General features: G+C 36.7%; 1 protein-coding gene across 2 annotated transcripts; it reads right to left on the reverse strand.

Annotated features, from left to right (window-relative positions):
• Positions 1 to 4,231: 4,231 nt before the first annotated feature.
• On the reverse strand, positions 4,232 to 27,433 carry NAPG (NSF attachment protein gamma). 2 transcript variants are annotated; one of them, XM_016119902.2, is made up of 12 exons: positions 27,276 to 27,433; positions 23,782 to 23,849; positions 21,790 to 21,874; positions 21,037 to 21,054; positions 20,357 to 20,387; positions 16,686 to 16,795; positions 16,497 to 16,563; positions 16,121 to 16,191; positions 10,168 to 10,246; positions 8,236 to 8,315; positions 7,556 to 7,685; positions 4,232 to 6,573 (listed from the first exon to the last, which is right to left on the reverse strand). In XM_016119902.2, exons 1-12 carry the CDS (start codon positions 27,329 to 27,331, stop codon positions 6,430 to 6,432), a joined length of 939 nt encoding a protein of 312 aa, XP_015975388.1. In that variant the 5' UTR covers positions 27,332 to 27,433; the 3' UTR covers positions 4,232 to 6,429. The 2 variants fall into 2 exon arrangements, with proteins under 2 accessions (XP_015975388.1, XP_015975387.2); XM_016119901.2 differs by lacking the exon at positions 27,276 to 27,433 and adding an exon at positions 26,946 to 27,142.
• Positions 27,434 to 27,514: the final 81 nt, after the last annotated feature.

Below are 27,514 nucleotides of genomic sequence, written 5' to 3' on the forward strand. Positions count from 1 at the left end.
GTTCACTCTGTCCCTAGCCTCACTTGAATTTGCAATGACCATCAGGACAATCTGTGCCCATAAATTGTATCTTCTGCAGCTGTCCAAAAGCACCCAGTTGATGCAAAGAGATTAGGAAATGGGGAGCAAGATGGTCTGCTAGACAGTGAGCACAGAATACAGCTTGCCGTTCTTTGCAGCCACATGATGTCTCAATCCATGTTTACTGGATGAGTAAGGACTAACAGTGTAAGGACCCTCCAGGTTCTCCATAGCAGTCAGGTCTTGAGTAATCAACACTTCCATGCCATTCATTTCTTCTTCTTGCCTTCTCCACTCTTCTGATAACACAAATACATGAACTGTTTTTGCCAAGAAAATCGATTAGGATCGTAGCATTAAATTATTTACCTCAGTGTTCAGCTCTGAAAAAAAAATCTGAATATCCCTCTTAAACATACCTGCAAGATGACAGGATCATCTGGCTTCCAGTGGAGTGTCCCTCTGTTTAAACACACATCTAGGCTATGGGTGTGGACCTTGACATAGTGGCTTGTGTGAAGGTGGGAGTGACACAAAGATATGAAGAGGAAATATTTGGAAATTGAGGAAGCTGCTGAAGATGTCAGAAAACCCAAGTCGGCCACAAAATCACCCCCAAATCCAAGAATGTATCAAAACATGTGTTGCTAATTCTACGATGTTCTAAACGTCATAGTTTGAGTTCAGTTAGTACACTTTAGCCCTGAAGTTAAAAACATTTATCTGCATGGTTCTGTGAGTGTATCACTCTATCCAGTGATATTTGTAAAAGTATCCTTAATTTAAAAAAATGAAAACAAAAAAAATTCAATCAAATCTCAAGTAACATTTGCTAAAACTATTTATGAGGAGTTACTGGCAGCAAGACTGAATTTAATCACACTAAAAAGGTGACACATGACTTTCATTTTGAACAGAAATCTCCTGAAAGGTGAATTCTACAAGCTCTCTGTAATAAAATGATTGTAGCATTGACTATCCTCACCTTTAAGGTTCTTGGTGCAAATAATACAAGCTGTAGAATGTCCATGTCTTGAACTGGGAAGCCCAAATTCTAGAAAGGGCTTAAGAAGGGCTTTAAGAGGAAAGGCAAGTTTTCTGTGTACAATTCTATTATTGAAAAGGGAAGCTTAAGTCAACTTTGTTTCCGATTTTTTCTCCCAATTACCATCACTCCAATGTATCATCCCTGTAAAATCACAGCCAAATCACACCTTAGCTTCAAGCAATACGACAATTTTACTGTTTTGCCCTCACCAGGCCCTGGGAAGCAGGTAGCTGAATGCATTTCCATGTACTCATATATTTCTCAGAGCATATCTTTGATCTTAAATGTGTCTTGGCCTAATACCTAGCACAGTATGTTCAATCCCTCTAAATCAGGCATGAAGGGCAGGGGAAACAAAGAATCTCATAAGTTAGAGAACATTTTCATGACCTTAGTAATGTCACATCAATTTGGTTTGAAAAGTGTTGCATAAATATTAGTTAAGAGAAAATAAGTATGACAATAAGCATAGAGACAGGCCCAGTTCAATTAAAAAATAAAAATTATCATTTGTCAAGTGCTTTTGTTCTTGTACTTATTAATATTTACTCAGTACCTATTATGTACCATGCACTGTTCTATAAAATCCACTGGTGAGGAAGAGAATCAAGGCCCTCCTCTCATGGAGTTCACATTTCACTCACATTTACAGAAGTCTGAGCCAGTTGTTGTTTTAAACAAATGATTGTTCCCATTCCTACTTTAAAAGTAAATAAAAAGCTCAAACTCTAAGCTGACCTGCTGAAGGTTTTTTTCCTTTTCAAACAAGAAATAGAAAACCAAGAAACTAGTTTAAGCAACATCTCCCATTAGGTATCTTAACAGAGAAAAAATTCAGAATTAATTCCTCTGGGTTTGCTAACTCACCTGAAAATGGGGATAACACAGAACATTTGTCAGAGCTAAATGGAACTGCTGAACTTACTGTTTTCTATTAAAACCCCATGATAAAATTTAGGAAATATTAACAAAAATATAACATAAGTGACCGTAAAAGCTTTAGGCCCTAAATAAACTAGGTATACCCTAAGGTGGCCAATTTTCCTCCCCTAGGCCTGTGGAGACTGCAGGTTCCTGCCCCTTTGTGATTAGCTGAGTGGAAGTCAAGTGTGTCATTTCTAGAATGGACTACTTACTGCTGGCGGGCACTCTCTGGCCCCTTTCCTTTGTCCTGCCATAAGAGTAGAAGACATGGAACAGGGCCCTCAGCTGACTTATGATGCACATGGAGCATGAAGAAAAATAAACCTGCTGTTTTAAACTACTGAGATTCTGAAGTTGGTTGCTACTACAACATAACCTGGCCCTACCTAATACTTTTAGAAAGTCATGCCTCTCCTATCACTAGACTGTATTTACTGTAGCTGTTTCATTAAGTTTATCAAAATAATGCCTATTGAATTATGAATTTATATGTATCAATATAAGGACTACTGAATCAAGGCCTAAAATCCATAAGATATGAAAAGATGTAGAAACCAAATGGGCAATAAATGCTTGAAATCAGGTAAAGAAATAAATGATCTTCAAACTAGTTATAGGAGCAGAATTCTATCTATCCAAATATCCAAATTAGACTACAAAATGTTTAAAGTGGTTATTCAGAAAAGCGAAAAAACAAAAAACAAACAAAAAAACCCCCCTCTGAACTGCATAGGATCAAGTTTTAAAAATGTCCAGAGAGGTACGTGGTCCACAGCATCGTGAAGCTGAACCCTAAGCTAAAAGGCACAGGCTTGCTGCCTCCATTGACACAGTACAAGAACCAAAGAAAAGCCCAAGTTTGCTCCTCTGTGGTATGTGGAAATCATCCTGTATTTAGCAGCCAAGGCTAAAATCTTAGTCTCTAAAATCTAGCTGTGTTGTGGTCCCAGCAGCATTTTGGCCTATCCAAGATGGCAAATTAGTTCTCCTTAATCGGGTTAAATAAGTATTTCATGTTGACAAAGTAAGTGAACCCCATGGTGACAGTACTGTTAGGTTAGGAATACGTTTTATATTTATTGTGATAATCTGTACGTTTATATTTAAGGTTCTTGAAACTTTTATTTTAATGTTCTGAAATATTAACTTGACTTTCATTTTAATTATTTGTGATTAATTTGAGAATTTCAGTTCACAAACAGTACTAGAAAATTTGAAAACTTGATTTACTAGATGTATAAATTGGATTTATTAGCTTTACAAATTAGTTAAGTGCTTGCAAAAATTTTGAAAATTAAGTTTTCAGACTGCTCTAATTAGGTCCCTTGAAAGCTCCGGGAGATATAAAATCAGATATAAAAAACTGGAAATGCAGTTTAAAACATTTAAGTCTTAAACTCTAAAGGGATTTAATTAATCTAGTTTGTAGGCGGGGCTAATTACATTCCTCCTGTGCACAAGGTCTCTTGGCCACTTAAAACACAACACTCACATAGAAGAGGCTTGTTCTTTTTCGAAATCAGTATTTGTCTCAGTCCTTTTTTTCTTTCGAGGCATTTTAAATGTTCTTAAATTTAACATCAAATTAAAGTCAATATTGGGCCTTTTACTGGTACTAGCCTAATGTACCAATAAGAAGGTAGAAGATGGATTTTGTTTATCCTTCCTAGCTGGCTCTCTGAATGCTACAAAATACCAGTGACCAAAAATCACACTCAATACTCCAAGGTGTCGTGAAAAGAAATGCAAAATCACATTATATCCAAGATCTGCTCCTTCTTCAGCATTACTTCTACCTCTTACTCCAACTTCTATTAAGTCCAGGTATCAAATCATATTGATTCCCACTCTTACGAAGGACATGAACAATATTTTAAAGTAAACACTCAAAAAATGATTAATTTTAAGTAAATCCACTGGTAATTAAGGTGCTACCTATGTATAAATGCAGAATAATGCCATTCCACATTAGTTTTCTTAGCCTCCTAATCATGTATTTTTACCTCACTTAACTCAATGCAAGAATCTTCTCTTGGAAGATGTACTAAAGCCTTCCATCTCACCAAGTAGCAGACAGGGCGGTATTATAGTCGAAACTGCTCACCCAAAGGCACTTAACTCTCAAAGAGCAGGATATACAACTTAAGAGAATGAACAAAATACTGTTCTCGGATAATATAGCTTGAATCATAAAAATAATGGAGAATGTGTCCTTGAAAAAAGAAATAATCAAAGCAAAATAATAATAAAAATAATACTTGTTTCAGATTTTATTTTCATAATTATCTTCCCATAGAAGCAATAATCTTCATTTCTATAACAACACATTTAATATCCTATTCATCAAGGAGCTGGAAAAAATAGGAATAAAGCACAGATTCCATACACAAATACCATACTCTGCATATGTACAATTCAATATATTAAATATATTTTGTAGGCTGACTACACTTACAATATAATGTAACATTGAATACTAATTTCTCAGCATGTTCATGCAGACTTCCACTTTGGTAAAAGTGGTAACATGAGTTCTGGAAAATATTTTTCCCTGTTGTAAACACCGACTCTTCCACTCTGACTATACTCTGAGGATAAAGACCTAAGTCTAAATGCATAAAGGTGGCGCCAACGCTCTTTACTGGACACCACACAGACGAACCCTGACATCGGAGAGATGGCCACACGTCCTGCATGTTAGTTCTTAAAACATGGGCTGGGAGGGTGGAGAGAGGCTTCACTTCCATAAAGCCTTTTATGTCAAGACTCACTACTGCTACAGAATGCACTGATTCATTCCTTGTTTTCAATACATAAAAGTAAAAAAAAAAGTCTCCAAGGCAGTAATGGACAATACATGGTCTATAAAGAAATGGTGTAAAATACCTTTAAAATCTGTCAAATCTGTTTAAACGGATTGTTAATTAACTCAAATGAACATTACTGTAAGACTCCTGAAGTTCCTCACTAGATTTAAAGGATACAGCAGCAATAACAGGATCTTTGAAATATTAATGTCATTGAAGATAACTGCCTAAATACAGTTTTACTCAGATTGTTCAAAGTTAATCTCCATACAATTGACAATTAACTGCTACCTCCTGAACTATGCAAGTAACTTTAGGAATCAAAATGTCAAATTTATTAGTTCAGAATGAGCCCTTCAATAAAGATTTCCATCATAACATCCACCTAACCCCAAACACGCCTGCCATATGAGGATCTTATTCTAAGCTTTCCCAAGTAACCAACTGCAACTAAGACCACTTGTGATAACCTACCTTAGTGTTTCCAAGAAGCCTAGCAAAACTAAGCACAGTGTACCTGCATCAGGTAGGACTCTATGAAGAGACAGAGACAGGATAGGAATGAACAAGAAACCACTCTGGGTAGTGTCTGCCTTCAGAGTATATACTGCTGGTGTTTGGAGCCTCTTTCTAATTAATAGACTGGGAGATGGCTCCAAGCCATACAGGATGAAGGAGGAATGCTTTAAAATATGCTTTTTAGAAAATATCTATAAAGGATCAAAATATTGGTAGCATGGTAATTACTTTAAAATAATTCTTCCATTTCAGCTAAATTTTTGTGGTATACAGCATCTCTCATGTCAAATTACTGCCCTGTTATAAGTCTAAATGAATCAAAATATTTTGGAGGGAAAAAAATGTATATATAGACAGGAACACTGCCTCTGTTAGAATGCCAAAAAAGGTCCACATTAGTTCCCACTTAAGAACCAAATGGGTTTAGAGACAGTTACTCAGTGTTTTTGTCAGGTAGAATACCCATATTTCAAAGAGAAATGGAAGACATTTATAGAATAACTTTCATATGCTACCTTCAGAACTTTCAAATTTACGTATAAGATGTTAAATGCATCTTGTATTGGGCTAAATAATATTTTAAGGCTCAAAATAGCTTCCTGTCCCAATCTCACATCTGAAAAGATTTAATAATTTAAATGTACCTAATATCATGGGGAATAAATATACTTTTTAAAACGATTGTTTAAAATACTATTTTGTTTAACAAGCAAACTTCAATTTTAGCAACAATTATTAAATAAAATGCAAGAAACAATCTCTCGCAATAAATTACAAGAGCCCAAGAGAAAAAAATAGCTATGCCTACTGTCCCTTTTATTTAGAACATAATGAGTCTAGAATTTGGCTTGCAAACTTTAAAATCGACTGTATTTAAATGTGACCACTTTTTTCTGTTAATTCCTGTTGCTGTCTTAGAAAAACTCTTATGGAAAGAAAAAAAAAAACTTCACAGGTAGTGGATACAATGGGTGATTCGGGGCAATGGTAACTAAAAAATCAGTCTTTATTAGTATTCAAAACCATGACTGCACTGAAGTCTGAGTAAGTTCCTTAGATAAGATCCAAATCCATGAATGGCGTGTCCAGATTCCTGTCTTTCGGCAAAGTCTAGCACAGCCCTCCTGCATATTCATCTTCGTCTTCCTCAGCAGCAGTCGCAGTGGTGCCTTCGGGCTTAGCCTGTGGTGTTGCTGCCGCTTTCTTCTTGATTCCCCCACCTGGAACCACCAAACTCAGGCCCAGCTTAGCATACTGTCAATGACAAAGCATGTTCTCAAAAGCTGGACAGCTAACAGCTCTGTAGGGGATGTCTCAACAACAGAATAAATGGTAGCTCCCAGCTCTCTACTTCATAAAAACCAACACTACCACTTAAGAAGGGAAAACGATCATGACAAAAGTCAACACTGCTCTGCTGTCAGATGGCTCATAACTGTGACATGACAAGTACACAACTAGCAAAAATGTCAATTATACACCACGCTTAGGAATTTGAGGTAATTAGGACATATTAAGTAATATTTGTAGTTCCTATGAAATAAAGATCTATTGAATAAATAAAGAGTGTAAACTAGGGACAATTCTTTAAGAAAATATATAAATTTATAAAAGCCTATTAAGAATTTACCCAGGAAAAAAATGGTTCTTCTATATGCACTGTGATAAAAAAAAAAAAAAAAAATCGAAGGTTTGCAAGACCTTCAAAATCTAAAGTTGCAAGACCAAATCAAATGAACAGGTGCTCACAAATTTACTTCGAAATGGAGCTCTGAAAGAAGAGAAACCCACTATCACAGCTCACTTTCTGTGTATGGAATTGTGTGAGGCTGTTTTGCAAACATGGTCTAGTCTATTCTTTATGACAAGCTGGCAAGACAGGGACCATTTCTTCAGATGAGTTAACTGAGGCTTACAGAAGGTTAATTAATAACATGCATCACATAGCTAGCTGTCACAGAAGTGGGATTCCAACAAGTACACTGAATTACAGAGGCTACTGTATGATGGGTCTCTTTCAGTGAGCCTAAAAGAAACTTAAACTAAGCAACCCATAGATGTCAACAGATGGAAACTTAAAAATGGAGATGAATTAAAAAGTACACACATGATTAACATAGGAAGATGAATAATAATTGGCTCTAAACCCAATGGTTGACATTCAAACATCCTAAATCTCACTAGAAGTCTCTTCCATTCAAGAGGAAAGAATAAAGCTAACCAAAAGGTCACTTACATCATTGTCCATGTACTTGAAAAGTGGTGAGTTGCAAACCTCTGACACTTGATCTTGGTCTTGCTGGTCATATCCTTCTAGAAGCTGTTCCAGTGCAGCACAATCTTCACTCCCATTGAACCCTGGAATGCTAAAGCAAGAACAAGTCACACATCCCCACCTGCTCCCTCTCAACTAGGCATCCTACCAGGTGTTTGGCAACATCTAGAGATATTTTCAATTGTTACAAGTGGGCGGAGGTCAGGGATGTGGCTAGACAGCGTACAATGCACAGGACAGGCCCAAAGAAAAAGAACTATGCAGCCCAAAATGTCAACAGTGCCCAGATTGAGACTGCTCATTTTAAATATCTCTAATAGGAAAAGCCGCGATTCTGATCTTCTTGTAACATACACTCTGCAAATTTTACTTTTGCTTGTTCTTTTTTTCTTAGAAGGCAAATATAACAAAATCATGCAAATCACCCATGCTCATAGAAGTCCCCAGGAGAAAAACACACAAAAGAACACAGCTTGTAAAAATCCTGCTGTAAAATCTGAAATGGTAGTTAAGTGCTTTTATCACTGTGAAATTTATTTTTTTTTTTTAAGTTCATGACCAGGAATATTTGTCTAAGCAGTTATCTCAGATTAATAGAAATGTTAACATTGCAAGTCAAGACAGTGGTGTAGACATCTTACCTGTAGCTTTCCCTGACACATCTTTCCGCAGCCACATAGTCATTTCTGTGGAGATGAACTAAGACTTGAGCAATTGTTTTCTAAAACAAAACAGGTGATTGTGGTCAAAATTTATATCAATTTAAGTCAATTTCCTGACATCTGGAATTTAACTTTCTGAGTATTGGTTTTAAATAAAGAGATTTATAAATTCTGCAGTAACTTCCACAGGACATCTGAGGGAAAATATCCTGATATGCCACAACCTCAAACTCTAATGTACACACAAACCACCCAGGGGTCTTCTTAAAATGAAGACTTTGATTCAGTGGGCCCGCAGCAAGCCTGAGATTCTGCTATTTCCAGCAAGCTCCCAGGTGGTCCTGATACCACCAGTCTGAGAACCACACCTGGAGTAACAAAGCCTTAGAACACCACCACACATTTTAAAGAAAATTTCTTTTAAATATCTATACAGGTCAAATCTTGAAAAGAGAATAAAAAAGAGGAGAACATAACTCTACAATTATACTTTGGAATTCTTAAAGAGATACTAGGAAAAGTGGAATGAATGAAAACCAAATAACGGAAGCAATGATACCATTTATAAGGCAACAAAAGCATTAATAAAATCAAAGATATGACTAATAAGTTCTTATGGGTAAAACGGCTCTTCACAAAGTATTTTTCAATCTTTCTATTCTATTTTTCTGATACTTTATTGATCTTCACGTTCACTGACCCTGTCATCTCCATTATCACATTAAGCTTACGGCAGTATGTTATTTTAGACACTGCTTTTTCAGTTTTAACGTTCTCATTTAGTTCATTTTTGTAATTTATATTATTTTGAAAAAAATCAGTCCTTTTGTCTATTCATTCACCTGTGTTTATCTTTGCCTCTTATAACAGTTATGATGACTACTTCAAAGTCCTGATCTGATCATTCTATCAGTTGGGTCATAACTAGGTTGGCATCTTTTCTCCTGAAAAAGATATTTTTTCCTGGTTCTTTCCATGTGCAGTAATTTGGGACTGTATCCTAGACACTAAATCTTATGCTGCATAGACCCTCCTATAAATCTCAGGAGAGATGGACTTCCAGTAGGCAATCACCCCAGTCAGGCTCAGACTGCATATTCCATCTGCTCTGCTGCTTGGGCTCTACCCCACACATGAGCCTTTCAAAGATGCTATGAGCCCTAGACAGTGGTTTAATCTTAGTGTAGTTCTCAAAGCCTATGCTCTACTGCTCTGGGTCTGACCCACACATGTACAGCTGCAAAGTAAAACCAAGACTTGTGTGGGCATGTATGCATACACTCACTCACTCAGGATTCCCTATTCCAGCTCCCCTTTCTGGGGTTTTCTCCTTGCTGTCTTATCTTCCCAGTTCCTCTGGCCAAAGAGGTTGGTGTTCTATCTGCCTGTGCCACCACCACAGCTGTAGCTCTATGACTAGAGCAATATGACCAGACGCACAATCATTTCTATGGAGCAAATCCAAGGGAGAAAAAATGGGGCCTCTTTTCTCAGTTCCTCTGGTTAGAAGGGATAGATGGGTCTTTAAAAGTTTTAGCTGCTGGAAGCTCTGCTGCCCAGCTCCATAATTGGGGCTCAAGTCAATGCCATAAGAGAGATAGGGAAAAACCCCTGAAACCCACTCCTGTACTGGTTGCTTCTCCAAGCGCTCACTCCCCTCCACAGTCCTCCTACTCTATTCACTTTTCAGAGTCCGAGGGTAATTGCTCTATATATTCTGTCCAGAAGTTTTACTGTGATCAGCAGGAGAGACAGGCTACAGTGGGCTTACTCCGTCTTGGCCAAAAATAGAAACCTATAAAGCATTATTTTAAAAAATAAATATCCATGGAATCTGGTCATAAGTACATAGTTACACCAATATGAAAAATTACCTAAGTAAAGCCAAAAATAAGCACTTTCAAAACATACCTTATAACAAGTTGGATAATTTTCAATTTCCTTATAAATATTTTTTTCTTTCTGAATAGAGAGAGCCGCCTCATCAAACCTAAAGACAAAACAAAGAAATGTAAAACAAGGCAAGTCTAAATAATCAATAGCAGAGATGATTCCTGTAATGCATTTGGTATTACAGATTATAGAGAAATAAAGAAGATATCAGGCAGTTTAGCAACTGCTTCTAACCCACTTTTCCATGAGCTATGCTCACATGGCTTGTCTTAGTAAATGCTCAACACATCCTTTTAGGAGTCAAGCAGACAAAGCAAAAGAACTATGGACAGGTTACTTCAAACAGAGAGTTTTAAGTCTGGTAAGGATCATTCATTAGTTGGTATCTATCAAATTCAACAAACTGCTTTATAAACATTCATGAAATGCATTAGAAAGGCAACCCTGAATTTAATCATCCCAGATCTCTCTCCTTCCATCCAGACGTCACAAGAGCATTACCTCCCACTGATGAATTAATTCTACCACTCTGGCCACACCATCGCATACTCCACTGCTCCCCAGGTGAGCCGTAACAGCACTGGTGATGAAAAGGGCGGCAGCGGAGGGCAGACAGGCAGAGGGCTACACAAAGTCCTTCCTGTCACCTTTGATCCTCAACATCCATCTTCTTCCACCTACTTTCACACATTTCCCTTTTCTTCCACCCCACTCAGATGTCAGAATAAAGTGGAAAAGATCACCAAAAATCTTCCTCTGACCCTCTAAGGCCCTACTCCTTTATCTCCCAGCTTCAATCCCATCAAACTCTAATCAGAGCCTCACCTCCCTATAAAGCTTACTATACTCAATTCCAGGACTCTTTTACTAGCATCTTTTGACTGGATGAATTTTGGAGCCTTCACCCATTTCTCTCATCCTAACAGCCAAAAACGGGAAGCAGTCTGCACTATTACAGAGAGATGTTGCTGTGACCCAAATTAAAAATATAAAAAAGATGCAGTTATTTTTTGTGTTATCTTTTTAAAATATTTGCATCTAAGTGGTGTGGTTTAACTCGCATCATGAATTAAATTGAATCTTTGTGGGCTGCACTCTGTCAACTTACTGTCTCATAAAATAAGACTCACTAGAGAAATGCATTCTGAATTTCCAAAGATCAACTTACTAAATTGTAGGAACACAGTCAATTTATAAATTTGGCATGGTAGCAGAATTCTTAGTTCTCCAAGATTCTCGCTCCTCATGTACACTCCCTATTTAACCCTCCTTTTGAATATGATGGGATATCACTCCCAAGAGAAGGATACTAAACAACTGACTTTGAGTGAATCATTCACTCAGAGACTGTCTGCATAGGACTGACCTAATCAGTGAGCCCTTGAAAGGTTAGAGACTGGGTGTCAAGAGAGCTGTGTTCTTGCCAGACTCAAAGCAGCAGCAAGCTACTGTGCTGTAAACCATCCAGAGGGCATATGCCAAGGAACTGCAGGCATCTCTAAAGCTGAGAGTGGCCCCTGGCTGAGAGCCAACAAAGAAACAGGAACTTGTCCTATAGCTGCAAGGAAAGGAATTCTGCCAATAACCAGTGAGCCTGAAATGAGGTTGCAGCCTTACTTGACACTAATTTCAGCCTGGTGAGACCCTGAGCAGGGGACCTGGCTACATAGTGCCAGACTTCTGACCTACCAAACTGTGAGACGATAAGTGAGTGTGGTTTTAAGCTACTAGGATTGCAGTTATTTGTTGTGCAGAAATAGAAAATTAATATGAGAGGATTAAATGTATCACTTGTAATTGTGACCATGAGTTTATCACAGATTCTGTTTTTTAAAAAAATAAATTACATCACAATATTCTATGAACACAATATCCCAATTAATCCTTCAAGTACAGATCTCAGTATTTTAAGCTTTTCATATATTTAGCTATAAAGACTATATTCTATACATGTGATTTAGTTCCTTGGCATAAAAACAGCATTTCCACGTGCTAATACTGACCTAGCATAAACAGCCATCCAAGATAAACACAATGCACTTGCATGAGTTTGGCTAAAAAAAACTGACCAACTTTGCTAAAAGTCCATAAAAGTGACATATAAAGCCACTTATTTTCCAATGTATCCAGAAAATTACTTATTACTTATAATGAAACACAGAGGTAATTCTTAATACTCTTAAAAAATAAATAAAATGTATCTGGTTTTGCTGAAAAGAGAATTTTCATTTTCCTATAATTTAAAATTAAACAAAATGTAAGCCCCATAAAAGTTATGTGCATATGATAGGAATTTGTCATAGGACCCAAATCAACCCCAGCTTTCAACAGACACTCCCTCACAATGACTCAAAATTCTCCTTCCAGCCCCAAGTTCCTCAACTGCAGAATATATTTTTAACTACCTATGAAACTTTTCGGCCAATTCACTGTATTGCTAACAGAGCTTTTCATCACCCCCAATAAACTTAGGCATCACACTGGACAGGACACAGTTATGCAAGACAAACCTAGTGATTATCTTTAACGAGTTCCTTCCCGCCCCTCACACATACATCCATTCCTTCCCCCGTTTAGAATCATGTGACTGTCTCAGACAACGGGTGGGAAGTACTTTTTTTTACTAAGAGACTCTTAGAAGTGGGAGTGACTGGAGTAGGGCGGTTAACTAAAATGGAAATTTAATTATCCTCCTCTCTGAGAATCATTGCAAAGTTCTGGGAAACTCCTCTCCAGATCAGGGTCACTGAGAGCCACCCGCACAGGTATTTCTTCTTTCCTCTGCAAGGCACAGGAACAGAAAGCCTCACCAGTAAGTCTGATCGACTTGTTGAAAAGGCCTTTCCCAGAAGAGAACAAAAGCAATGGTCTAGGACTGATTTCAGGCCTCCTAGATGCATCCTAAATGAAATCTGACTCACTTCTGCATTACAACTGACCAGAAGTGAAGGAAAAGCAGAGTAATCAACATATTAAATAAATTATTTAGTTCTTCAACACCAAGACATTTAATTATTGTTAAGTTAGAATTAAATCTGACAGTCTTAAGTTAATATAAGAAATATAAGCATATTAACTAAATATAACAAGCATAAAATTTTAAATTTCATGCCATTCTATTAAATATTATTAAATTATCATCTCTTTTAGTTCTTTTAGGCAACTGATAGCATAAAATTAGATTGTAATCGAAGTACATATTCAAGATAGTCAAACAGCGCATAAATTATCTCAATTGCCTTTCCATTAGTACAGATTCTCCATGTGTTTCTTACCCTACACTACCTAAATGACTGAAAGAACTACTGTGGCAGTTGACTTTTAATTCTCTCATACTACATGACCCAAATATCAAATTCCTTAATATTCCTGAGTAAACTGGAATCAATTTTTCATCGTTAGACAACTTAAAAACTATTATCATAAAATTAATTTTTGTTCAAACACTGCACAAAACTATCATTTTAAAATGTATTTTTACTAAGAGGAAAAAAAGCAATAAAACAAATTCATAAAGTAAATAAAGGACTAACTGTTGCCCTAGATTCATAAATGTCCACCTTTCAAGCATAGCCACATAACATCCTCACTCCTGCTGCTCAATCAATTCACACTTTTCCCCTCCACTGGCACTGTAAAGATAACCTGATACCTGCTTAGAATGATGGTTCTCATACATGTCACAACCAATCTGTAACTTTTTCGGAATGATGGTGGCTACCACGCCTCGTGGAGCTCTCCAAAAGAATATGTATACACGTCCAGAAAATGTTCCTCAGCTGACCACTCACTCAAGGGAGATCATGGCCCCTTTGTCCCCTTTTCTACTCCCCCTAAAACACAGTTTTAGATAATCTACAGTTGGGGAAACAAAAGAGAAAAGGACATGGAAAGAAGAAATACCTCAGGGAAGCTGAAGCAGAGCACACTGCCACACAGAGCCATCCTGTTTTACCCCTGCTTCCAACTTCATTTCTTAGGCCTTCAGTGGGGCCCTATGGAAAGGGGCCTAGAGCTCTATGAAGGGACTGAAAGCCTTGGGGGAGGACTACGGGGGTAGGAATAAGTGAGAAAAGGAGGTAATAGGATTCCAGATGTGCCTGTCTGCCCTGTTTCTATATTTCGGGGGCCCTGCTCACAAGGGTCAGAATCCAGGTACCATCTTTCAGGTCAGCTAGCTATTCTGCAAGAGCCTGGGACCACCACCATGAACAGCTTTGTTTCTATAGAAAACCCTTTCAGAGACTAAACTCAGCTTATTAGAACACCATTTATTAGTTGGAAAGTGCCAGAGATTTCAATCATTTTAATTTCTAGGAAGCCAAGATTATTAAAATAAATAAAAATGATTTGCCTCAAGGCTGATTTATAAATTCTACATCATATTTTAATACAAAATCCTAATTTAAAAACAAAATAAAAATGTTATTGCGTTTAGACCAACAAAAAAACTAATCAATGAAAAAGGTCCTATAAATAGGTAACAACAAGTGCTGAAGATGTTGTAGGGGAAAAGGAACCCTCATACACTGCTGGTGGGAATGTAAATTGGTACAGCCACTACGGAAAACAGTATGGAGGTTCCTCAAAAAAATTAAGACTAGAATTAACATATGACCCAGCAATCTCTCTTTTGGGTATTTACTCAAAATATTTGAAAGCATTTATCCATAAAGATGATTGCACCATGACGTTCATAGCAGCATTATTCAGTGGCCAAGACATGGAAACCACTGACGTATCCTTTGACAGGACTGGATAAAGATGATATGGTACATAAATATAAGGGAATATTACTCAGCCATAAGAGATGAAATACTGCCACTTGTGATAACATGGATGGAACTCAAGATAATCATGCTAAGCGAAATAAGTCACAGAAAAAGTTGAGAATGATATGATTTCACTCATATGAGACATAAAACTGAAAACAACAAAAGGACAAGACAAATAAACAGAGACACATGGACAACAGCTTGTGGTTAGCAGAGGGAAGGGGGGCAGAGAGAGAGGGAAATGAAGGTAAAGGGGGTCAAATATGCTAACAGAAGGAAATTTAACTTTGGTAAACACACAATATATATATGACATACTGTTGAATTGTGCACTTGAAATCTATATAATTTTGTTAACCAATGTCGTCTAATTTTTAAAAAGGTCCTATAAAGTCATATATTTAAATGAGAACGTTTAATAGTTATTAATTTTATATTAATTTATCTGGTACTATTCAAAATATGTTTGAATTATATTTTAGAAACTGAGTCTCCACGAAGAAAAAGTTTAACTCAGTCCCAGGAAGGGATCAATAGATTCTTCAGTCATTTGTTTTTCATTCCTTGACAAAAAATATGAAAGAGGTAGTGGCAAATTTCAAATGATCTATCTTCAGACTTATCATCTCCTATCTTAAATCTCATTACAGAGAATTTTATTTATGACAGAAACTGTTTACTAAAATTGAGATAAATTAAAAAATAAAAGGAAAATCCAATAGGGATTCCAGGTTTCTAGGGTCCAGTTGTTTGTGCCTTAGGTCATATGTTTAAAGGATAACAAAGCAAATACCTTAGTGATACTATTTAGCTGTCAAAAAGCTGTTCATTTTCATGGGTGAGCATTTAAGACACCACGTTATCTATACCTACATAAACATTCCTCCTCAAGCAAGAAACATTATAATCTAACTAAATAACAGATGAAGAAAACTGCTTTCTCGTTCTGCTGAGCCAGTTCTTAACCAATAAAAGTACACGCATGATATATTTTGGAATTACACTTTAGAAAAACAGCAGCTTTTTTAATATTTAACTCAATGTGCCATCTTGTAGACATCACTTTTTCTGCTGTGTGGCCTGGGTCTACGACTTACACCAAAAAAGGTTAACAAGCCAGTCCCAAAGTACTGAATAGTTCCAAACATGAACTAAAGGTACACATGGACATATAAGAGCAGTTTCAGTAAACTTACCTGCGTCCTCGTACCAGCAGTCTGGAGGCTTTTCCTAGCAATTCGACTGCCTGTCGTAAACGTTCCTCATTCTGAGAGAACCAAGGAAAAGATAATGTTGGCTGCTTTAATGCAGGGCTTTTTTCTTCCAATAATTATCTGATAAAAAAGTAATGGCACTTGACTTGAGGATTGGGATGGGGCGGGGGAGGGGAGGAGGGGAAACGGGGGAAAACACCACCAAAGCTGCTAGTCCGTGTCATTATTATCTAACAGAAAAAATGGAGTTCAGTTGTAAGTACAGAAAAGTTTTAAGACATAGCTGCATTTCTGTTTTCCTATATATTACGAAGCTAAATATTCTAAGTATACTTAAAAAAATAAAAATCAAACTTACTTCAAACACATTAGCTGTCTGTTGATATAACTGTACAGCTTTTTCTGGATCTACATTTTCTATAAGCCTAAATTAGACAAGAAAATTTAACTTACATGAGAAAGACAAAACTTGTTTTTCAAAGGACTTTATTAAAACACAAAGACAATGACTTCTATGCAGAGACTGACTGGGTTCCAACATACTCACTTTCCGGCTCGCTCCAATGCCATGGCTGCAGTGTCAGGGGTGCCGTTCTCTAGATACATCATGCTGGCTTTCTCAATCAGCTGAACAGCTTCTGGCAGTTTTTGCATCTCCTTTAGGTGAAGGATATAGCATAGATCAGTAAGAGCATCACCTTAAGAAAGAGTTAACAATCCAAAATTCAACTACATTATCCCTGATTCATAAAAGTAAATGATTCAAGATGTATACAATAAACATATTTAAAATAAAATGCCTTCACATGGTTATTCTACCCATCAAATTTCATTTAGCCAAACCAAAAGTTTATCAGTTAATTTCTAAACAGTTCATCATCATTTCACAGTGTTTCAGGGAAACTGTACAGAGGAAACCAAAACACTTGCCCTTTACGGTTTTCTAAGCAGTCACAATTCTCTGAACATTTACTGAGTCTGTACTATATACAAGACATAAGCCAAAGGCTGCAAACTGGTAGCCCAAGGGCTGCATCTCATTTCCAAGTGCACCTTACTTGAACCAGTCAATATTTTTAAGTCAGATACTTTCACAAAAATTGTTTTATAATTTCCAATTTAGAAAAAAAAACATCAAAAGCTATGGCATCAGTAGGTCTGCATTCCCACATGGCAATAATACGCTAGGACTATGCAGTGGCTGTCCTGTGGGAGGCGTATCACTTCCTGAAGTAGCCACATTTCCCCCCACTGGCTTCTTTCATTTCAGTCACTCTCCTACACCCTGAGTTCATCTGAGTTTGCAATCTGCTTCCATGCTAAGTGTCATCAACAGAATAACTCTATATCTTACCGTTAAATCATAAGTCTCAACATCCTGTGGATCTCACATCTAATATCTCTATTTCAAACTTTAAAAAAAAACTTTAAAAATTCATTTAAAAGCTAGATATAAAGTATACAGGCATTATTTACTTAGGGTTGATATGTTGTATCTTAAAGTAGGCTCCAGGCCGACATCTTGTGGATTGTTTTCAAGTCTGCCTATTCAGTCCCTCACTGAGCTGACAAATGTTTTAGGATGCAAAACTTGCTTGTCTCATTCTTACTAACTTCAAAATAAATTTTTAAAATTATTTAGCTATGGAACTAAATAACAATATAACAGATACTACACAAAATATGTTGCTATTAAACGCAATTGGAGTGGTATCAGGTAATATGTCCTCAAAACTCAGTAAAAAAAAAATATCTTTTATGTTATAGAAACCAAAGGTCAAGGAAAGAATCAAGTGTCCACAGTATATGTTGAAAGATATTTGGTAGGAAGGAGAGGTAAGTCTCTAACAAAATCTATTTCACCCACTTTAATCCTGACAGGCACTTTGGCTTTTACAGCGTATTTCTTCTCTCGGTTCACTTACCCTTTAATTAAATAAATATCTACTGAGCATCTACAATATGCAAAACATTGACGGGAATAAAAAGAAATATAACACAGGGTACTATCCTTCATGAGTCTTACCCTTGTTAGATAAGACATATAGAGCAAGAACCACATGAACTCGATATGAAATAAGAACCATCTAGATCACGTGTTTAAAAATCAGTAAATACATCCTCCTGCTTTTGTATCGAAGCAAGCATGACTATGAACAGCAGAGGCTCAACCATAACACAGACTCCTCTTTATTAAAACTGATGGGCTGCCTACTCTTCAAAGTTACACGATTTTATTCTCTTCACCATGTTCTTCTAATATGGCAAAATCACGAAGAAGAAAATTAAAATATGCCTATTTTCAGTGGCTTGTGTACCTTAGTCACCTTATCACTTCTGTGGAGCAAACAGGATATGAAATCATAACAGCTGTAAAATGACAGAAACAGAAGTTGATTCAACAAGTCCCTGTGTCTTCCCCTGTGCCTCCATCTACAAACTGTCACTTCCAAAGCCTTGTTAGAGGATGAATGTGAAGGTTTGTATGACAAAAAATGGAATTTTTAGCCCACAGAAGTAACTGTGGGCCATGTAGCTCAAGACTTCTACTAATGACGCCAAGGGCTGTCCAAAAGCATTTAATTTAAATACAAGAGAGTGACAGAAAATATTTTCTTTTGTCTTTTCCCCTACCCATTCAGTTTATTTTTCCTTCATTCAAAGCAGTGCCTTTCAAATCCTCAACTTACACAGATATTAGAGCAACAGAAATGATTTTTCATAACTTTTGATGAAAACTAAAGCTGTAGCATGGCTGTTAGAGTATAAACTGAGGTTGTGAGGATTACATATCATTAGTGCTCTAGCTTTTCTGTACTAAGATATTATATGCTAATAGTGGGCAGAAAGTACACAGGGACTACAGGAAGTACCTTAGTGCTTCCTTGTCTCAGGGGGAACTGAGACAGGAGGCCAGGGCAGACACCTAGCTCCTTCAGCTATAGGAAAAATTCTAGCTGTTAAGGACTGAGGCCAATAACCTGACTTGTATCACCAAGTCAATCGGATTCCTGTGTTTCAGCCAGTAAAGCTTTATTACAATGGCTATATAACGGTGTATCATAAACACTTTCCTATTATTAAAAATGTAGACAATTACTATTTTCTTAAACAATGTAGCAATAAACATCCTTATGCATAAATCTATGCTATCTACTTTTAGATTTTATGAACTCTTAAATTATTAAAATCTTTTAGATATTATGAACTTAGAATTTATGAACTCTTAAAATCCTTGATATATATTATGAAAGCATTTTTTAAATGACATTAGAAAATCTATGAAAAAGTTAAATATAAACAGTAAGATACGAAACTCTGTAAAGAACAATATCGGTTTTTTATATATATATGTGCAAATGTATATGTGTAGAAAAATAACTAGAAAAAAAAAAACTAAGCATGTTAACAGCTATTACTAATACTCTTTCAATGTTTCAGTGTTTCTAAATATTCTATACTGAACACATATTTCCTTAAAAAAAATCAGTAACTTAAAATTATAAAAGTTATAGAAATTAAAAACAAAATAAGTTCTTAAAACAAAGCTTTACTATAATCAAAATAACTTTTTACCATATTAGAGAACATAAAAATGGAAAGGAAAATGTCCTATTTCAATTGCCACTGGCATATTTTGAGAGTTTGTGTCATAAAGTAACACATTCCGTCTCACCACAACAGGATATTAATTCTCAACCTGTTTTTAAGACAGTAATATGGAAAGCGGCACAGGCATATCAGCCAAAATATTCCATTCAAGAAGAATCAGTTATACAGCAACGGGTTAAGTCTACAGTTCTCTCTGATGTCAACTGATATTTATAAAACAATCAAAAATCTCTCTATAGTCCATGGGTAGTAAAAAAATATATACTTGTAAATTTTTAATATATTAAGATGTCCTAAAGTTCTCGAAAGTAGAGAAACCTCCCGCATAGCTCTCTGTTTAGCGATATACTCTCTCCTGGTTACAAAGCTTAGAATCTTGGGGTTCCCAGTTCCCTCCAATACAGTCCCTCTAAAATTTCACTTTTAAAACTCCCTATCTTATGGCACACACAATGTACCCTATAAGCCCAACTAGCATTGCTTTGAACAAGAAATCTTAACATCTCTCCCCTTATAGCAAAGAGACTTTTTAACCTCAACAAATTTACTTCAACACCTTGTAGTTAATTCATTTTACCTAAAGAACAGTTGTGACACATTACTGACCTTCAACATCATGCCAGCTTGCTCATAAGCTCTGCAAAGAAAATATAATTTCTTGGATGAGATCTTAAATAGGGGAAGGAGAAATTTTCTATTACAGGTAAGGGAATTAATTTCACTTTCAATTGGCTCAGGCACTATATATTACTTTAGGTTTGTACTAGTACACAACATAATTTTTTTTTAAATTTTCATAGGCAATAATAATGCCTTAGAAACATGGCATCTAAGCTGAAGGGATTTCATTTTGCAGATGCGAAATTAAGTATGACTCAAAAAGGTTGAATGACTTATTTGACAAACCTAAATCTAAGTTTTGAAACAAATACTCTCCATAAATGCAAGATAAAGTGTCCTACTTTTCTCTGTAGGCACTAGTAACTATGAAGAAAGAGGGGAAAAAAAGAAATTCTAACTTGTTTTTTCTTAAGTTACTGAACATAATGATCCTAAAACTATAAGAGTGAATTTAATTTAAACATAGCATATTTTAGGAAAGGGCTTGGTTTTTAAGGTTCAGATGACTACTGAAACAAATGGAAATAACCTGTATTTAAATCAATACGAAAGAATTCACTATTTATAAATTTATAATTTAGGAAAAAATTACTGACCTGTGGGAAAACGGCAACATTTAAAACAATAATTTGCAAATACGAAAATGTGGGAGAATATTTACTTACTTGGCAGCATGAAAAAGACTGAATGGATGTAACAATGCCAAAATTAAGGAAAAAAAAAGCAAATCAATCATTTCTAAAGATTTACTATTTAAAAGACAAAGGTTACTATATCACTGCCCCAGCTGTGATCCAAAAAAGCAAATCCTACAAACAGGACTACTAGTGTAATCCTGAGAGACATCACTTAAAACTAATTCGGAGGAACAACTCATAGATTTTAAACTATTATGCTTTATAATAGTTATGCATTCATTTGAAGAATTTCACTAAAATGCAAGGTTATGATAACCATAATTAGCAAGTGAGACAAAATAAACATTTTCAAGTACAAGCTTTAAAATACTTTAGGAAAATGTATTGTTTTAAACCACTTATAAATCTTATTTCAAATACCTGAAGATTATATTTAAAAAATATTTATATAGCAGTTTGCACAACGCCTGTGCTACCTCTTCATTCATCAGCACCTGTCTACAGATTTCCCTCATTTATCCCAAGTAAAATCATCACCAAGCACATTCAGAAACAACAGAAATAAACCCTCCAACATAGCTCTGCAAAGCAGTATGGGCCTTATGATCAGAAGTCTCTATAAATGCTCCTTCAGAGTTTACATATACAGAATTTTTATAATTGTTTTCTACTTTAATACCATTGTACTCCACATGTAGCAAATGTATAACAAGAAAAAATAATTCATGTCTTTCAAAATCATTGAATTGTCAAGTCCTTTTTAAAGGCTGAAAAAGATACGCCCTGTTATTCTCATGGGCAACAGCTTCTCTCAGGCAGGCATCTTTTGCTTGCTCAAACTGTTTGGCATTTTTGAAAGCAACAGCTGAAATAGAACAACAAAGAGAAACTTTCTATTTCCATCACTCATTTAAAAAAAATCCCTCAAATGAATCATTACCAAAATATTTATCATGTGTAAAGTATTAAAAAATATTTTAATCAAATAATCTTAGTAAGCTTAAAAAAAAAACTATAAAATCCATTTTTTTTCCTAAAGCAATTTTCTTACCACTTTTTTGATTATCAATAACTTAGTTATTTCCAAAAGGTTTTTTCTTTTTTCTTTTTTTAAATTGTAGGCTATTGGCTACAAATCAGTGCTACTTCCACTAAAAACCAGGGAGTCATTCTAACACCAGCATCTAAGCTTTGAGAAACCAAGGTTACATCAGCCAAACCAATACTCCCAAAAAGACAGGTACTGCCACAAAAGACAGTGACTTACTTCATCAGTTTTTATATTTAATCAAATATAAAGTACTTTATAGTTTATTCCATCTTTTAAATTAGTTAGAAATAAAGACCAAACATTAAATATTTTTTTTAGAATAAGTCCCCTCTTTGGCATGACCTTTAAATGAACATCTAAAAACTTAAAAATGAATTTTTTAAAATAAAGCTCTTGCACTGTTTAGGTTTCCATGAAAAAAAAATCTCAGCATCCAAAAAGCTAAAACACATTACTGTGCCATCATCAGAGCAAAAACAATTAGAATTGGACCTGAAATATGATATTACAGATTTTGGCAAACTTACCAAAGGCTGCTTACAAATAAGTAAAAAGGATACTGCTTTAAGGAAAATTTATGTTAAAAACATTCTTAAAATTCTCTTTAATGAAACAGTGAAAATAAACCATCTACTGAAACTATTTCCCTCTCTGGATTTCCTCATTTATTCTACTGATTAAATGTATTCTGTATAACTCATTAAAAGAAAATAAATGAAGGATGCTTTAATGGGAAAATCTTACCTGAAATATTTATTTTTGAAAGGAGCTCATGGTCTTAAATGCATATACAACAAAAGTATTCTCATACAAAGTGTCTAAAAAATCCATATAGTTTGAACTTTTCATAATTTTCCTTTTAAATATGATATACATCATTTTCTTTTTAAATATGATCTATAACTATCAGGGAGAATTTACTCCAGATTTTAACAAGTGCTAAAGATTCATTTGCTGTCACTTTCATTATCTAGAAAGTAAAACCTTTATTGTACTGATTAGTTTCAATTTACCCAATGTCTTTTTTCTTTGGTGATATACGAAAACTAAAGTTTTCCCAAAGCACAATATCTACATGATTTCTATGCTAGGGTAACAAGTGTGGTCAGGGCTTATTACAGCAACACAACTGTAAAATGTATTCAAGGTACTTTCAATTGTATTATGCTTTATATCCAAAATAATAGTGGATATGCTGAAAGCAAATCCATAATTAAAAATACTAACTTTTTAGTAAAGTCCCTGTTTGTTGCATATTTCAGATAGTTTTTATCTTATATACCAATTTATTCATATATTTATGTAGCTTAACAGTACATGAAAGTTTATCAGTGTATCTTGAAGTATGGCTCATGAAAAACCATGCGTCAAACACATCTTTAGTCAACAATAGGAACTATAATAGAGGATTAGGGCAAAACTCCTGGAAATAGTATGCAACTGACTAAAATTCAAGAATATATAAACAATGCTAAAATCCTGCAGCTGAGTACTGCCAAGTCTATCCATCTCTGCTGTCATGAGAATGAGGCAGAGGTAGCCGAATCTCTGACTCAGCCCTCAACACATCTGAAAATAACAAGTGGAATAACAAGGGCTTGGGCACATTGTTGTTGTTGTTTAACTATTAGAATCTTATAGGAAGCATTAAGAGTAAGCATTATACTGAGAGGAAGTAGGCCTACTTTACGATTACACATTGGAATTACAGTTACACGTACCTGCTTTTCCATATTCAGAAGCGGCACTGTCATAATCTGGCTTCCACTTTAAAAAACCAGTTTTCAGGCTAAAGTGAAAGGAAGACACATTTCACAGACTTTATTAGCCACATTTATAAGTCAGAACTCTACTTGTAATGACTTTATGGGTCATTATAAAAAGGTACCAAGTCCCCACCTTGCTCACCTCCATCCAACCATAACAATTAAATACAGCCTCACCATTTTTCCTCCCACTGCCATAGACATGGCTTTTTTTCTTTTGACCTGTATAACATGGAAGTACAGTAGAGATTCTCAGTGCATGGTACCCAGACTAGCATTACCTGGAAATATGCTAGAAATGTAAATTGCTGAGCACAGCCCCGGAAATACTGAAACAGAGACTCTGGCATGGCAGCAAAAATCCAGGGTGTAACAAGCCTTGGGGCGCATTAAAGCCCGAAGCCCACTGAAGCATTGTGCCAAGTAAGTAGACTGAAGCTCAGGAGAGGCTAGAAATAATAACTGAGGAGTCATCAGCATATGCCACACCAAGAGCCCAATTAAGATCCCCTAGGAAGACCTCAGAGAAAGGGCAGAAAGACTTAAGAATACAAATATTCAGAGGAACAACAGAGGGGCTCACCAAAAAAGGGTGGGAACTAGCCACCAGTGAACAGGAGAGTTATCAGAAAGACAAGGATGTTATGAAAACAAAGAGAAGCTGCTTTCCAGGATCACTACTGGCATTTTGGATACTAACCAAAGGACAATCAATTTGGAGTATTTACCTTACTTGCCCTTTCTGCAATAATTTATTTTTCTTTTTATTTTAAAATAATTTCATATTTCCAGTTTAAACTAACTCTATCAAGTTTGGGTGTACATAAGAATCGCTAAATAAACACCATTTTAAATTCTAACTTTCAATTTGATTAGTGAAAGCCTGCTTACCTATTACATAGTTAGCTTCAAAAGCATCAAGGGAGAACCTTATACAATTCAATTTGGTAAGCAATTTTTCAAGCTTATAAAGAATATTATTGCTCAGAGTAATCTTTCAATTGCATTCTATCCACTCTAATCCAAGATACTAAGAAAGTACGCAAAAAAGAAAAATTTAATCCTCTACTCCTCCCTCAAAGCACTCATTATATTCAATATACTAACATGTTTTAAATCCCATCAAAAACAAGATCTAATCATTCAAATGTCTAATGGGTTACACAGGAAAAGAGCTAGAAACTTAAAAATACAGCATATCATCCCCAGTCAATTAAGCACCTCTAATTAGGAAAAGAGAAGACACCCTGGTTAATTTAGTTTAATGGCTACACCTGTTACAGCTTCTATTTTTGTCAAGAGTCAATTAGAAAATTCTGTTGAGGCCAACACTTTGATCAATTTCCATAGGCCCAAAACCCACAAAACCTGTTTGAGGGGATTAATTATAATGACAAAACTATTCAACAATATTGAACCATATTATGATTAGAAGATGAGAAATACCAAATCTCTCTTAAACTCTGGGCCCATTTTTCCTGCCACCTACTGAGCAACTCTGTCTATAGGCATTTCAAACATAACACATTCAAGCCTTAATCCAACACCTCCCTGTCCCATCCCTACCCACCCATCATGTTTTTGGTCTCGTTTTGGCTAAAGGTCTCTCCTCTACTCCACCTAGATAGAGGTCAAGCCTTTCTTTCCACTTCCAGTCAAGTCATTAAAGCTGTCAATTCTGTTTGAGGAATGTCACAATCTTGCCCCTGTACTGTTGCTTTAATTTGGGCCCTCGTCATGACAGCCTGTAGACCTGTAATGCAGAGGTCACCCACCCTTCAGGTTCTGCTGCCCTCTTTCATGCCTCCCACCCTGAGAGTAGCAACTTTTCCTTACATTTTATCTCCACTGAAGCCACTGCATACTTCTACTCTAACATTCAATACTTTCTTTTTACTCATCTATTTACTAGCCCTCCTGTGACTCCCAAGCTCTTGAGGAAGAGACTTCTTACCTCAGTAACCCCATCAGCCGGTATAATGTGACCACTTCGTAAATGTTTGCTTACTGAATATGCCAAAGTTCTCACTCTCCTCTCCATTCCCTTGTCCTTTCTCCACCATATTTCTCTTGCCAAAAAATAAATCTAACCAGGTCCTGCTGGTTATTCAATCTTTAGAAAAGCTAAAGTTCAAGGGCATTAGAGGGGCAGGGCAGCCCCTTCACAGTCTGGCCCCCACTCTTCTCTGCTCTAGCTCAGGCCTGGGCACTACAACTACTCTACAGTCACTATTCTCCCAGCATATTTTTAAGTCTGTGCTCATTACTATTTTGTATATAGGCTCTCTCACAGGATTTTCCCTCAACTAAAAGTTTATTTTTCAGACCATGCTCAAAAATCACCTCTGTGAATATTCCTAAATTCCCCCAGGCAGAAATAAACTTCTCTGTTACCAAAGTACAGTTAACACAACTTTGGTAAAATCCTTATTACACATACTGTTCTAATAATATTTTTGTATCTGCTCTCAATAGATCATTGTGGGCCCCTGCACCAAAAAAGAGCCCCAGTAACTTTCCACACTGCCTGGAAGTATGTAATGTAGTAAAACAGAAAGAACCTGAATTTTTCCACTGGTTGAAAACTGGCTCTGCCACCTTTTCACTGTGCAACCTTGGGTAAGTTATTATGAGGCTTCTCCAAGCCTCATTTTCTTTTCTGTAAAATGAGAATCTCTATTTGGTAAGTTGTGGGGATGTCAGATTGGGTATGTGAAGCATCTAGCACAGAGTACAACGTGGACTTCGTTATCTCTAACCGCCAGATAAAAATTTGTTGGAGCAATGCAACCAAAATGGATGGGAGCGTCAAAAATTGATCAGGCAGAATCAATTCAATTCCGCAAATATTTGTTGGGTAGCTACTACGTACCGTGCCGGAAGCTGGAAGCTGGCCGAACAAACATAAAAGTACTAAGGGAGCGCAGTTCTTTCCCCCAGGAACAGTATAAAGGGACATGACAAGGAGTCACCGAGGAAAACTCAGGGTAAATCTGTAGCCCAATCCTACTAACACTAGGTAGTCTTTTAGAGCAGTGGTTCTCAACAGGGCGATTTTAGTCCCCCTGGGACAGTTCTGGTTGTCATAAGTAGGGAGGGAGGGGAAGGGTGCTACTGACATCTTGTAGGTAGAGGCCAGGGATGCTGCTAGACATGTTACAAGGTAAAAGGTGGCCTCCGTCATAGGGAATCCTTCAGACCAATCCTCCAGGGTCGTGAAATCCTGCTCAGAGCGGAAACTGCAGCAGAGGCTTCCCCAGCAGAGGAGCGCGGACTTCCGGCGCGCGGACCAACCACGCATCCGGAGGTGCGGTGAGCGCAGCCAGCGCCACCCCCACTCGGTTCACCCCCCCGCGCTCTCCCTCCAACCTGGGGCGCCAAGCCCCGGCCAGAGCGAGGCATGGCCCCAAGCGCCCGTACAGACGCCCACGCTGCAGTCTCTCACTCACTATTTCTCAGCTTTGGCGAGGTGCTCCAGCCCTTCATTTATCTTCTGAGCCGCCATCTCCACGGCCCACTCTCTGACGTGGAGGACGACAGCTGCCTAAGTAGGCGCGGGAACGCCCAGCAGGAAGCTGGGACAGCGTCACAGTCCAGCGGCTACAGGGGCCAGCAGGGCTCAAACCTAATAGGGCAAAGTAAGGCCCGAAGATAGTAGGGCGCGACGCAGGCCGAGGCCGCGCAGGCG

Source organism: Rousettus aegyptiacus, unplaced genomic scaffold (assembly GCF_014176215.1).
Source record: "Rousettus aegyptiacus isolate mRouAeg1 unplaced genomic scaffold, mRouAeg1.p scaffold_m13_p_12, whole genome shotgun sequence".
NCBI classification, from domain to species: Eukaryota; Metazoa; Chordata; class Mammalia; order Chiroptera; family Pteropodidae; genus Rousettus; species Rousettus aegyptiacus.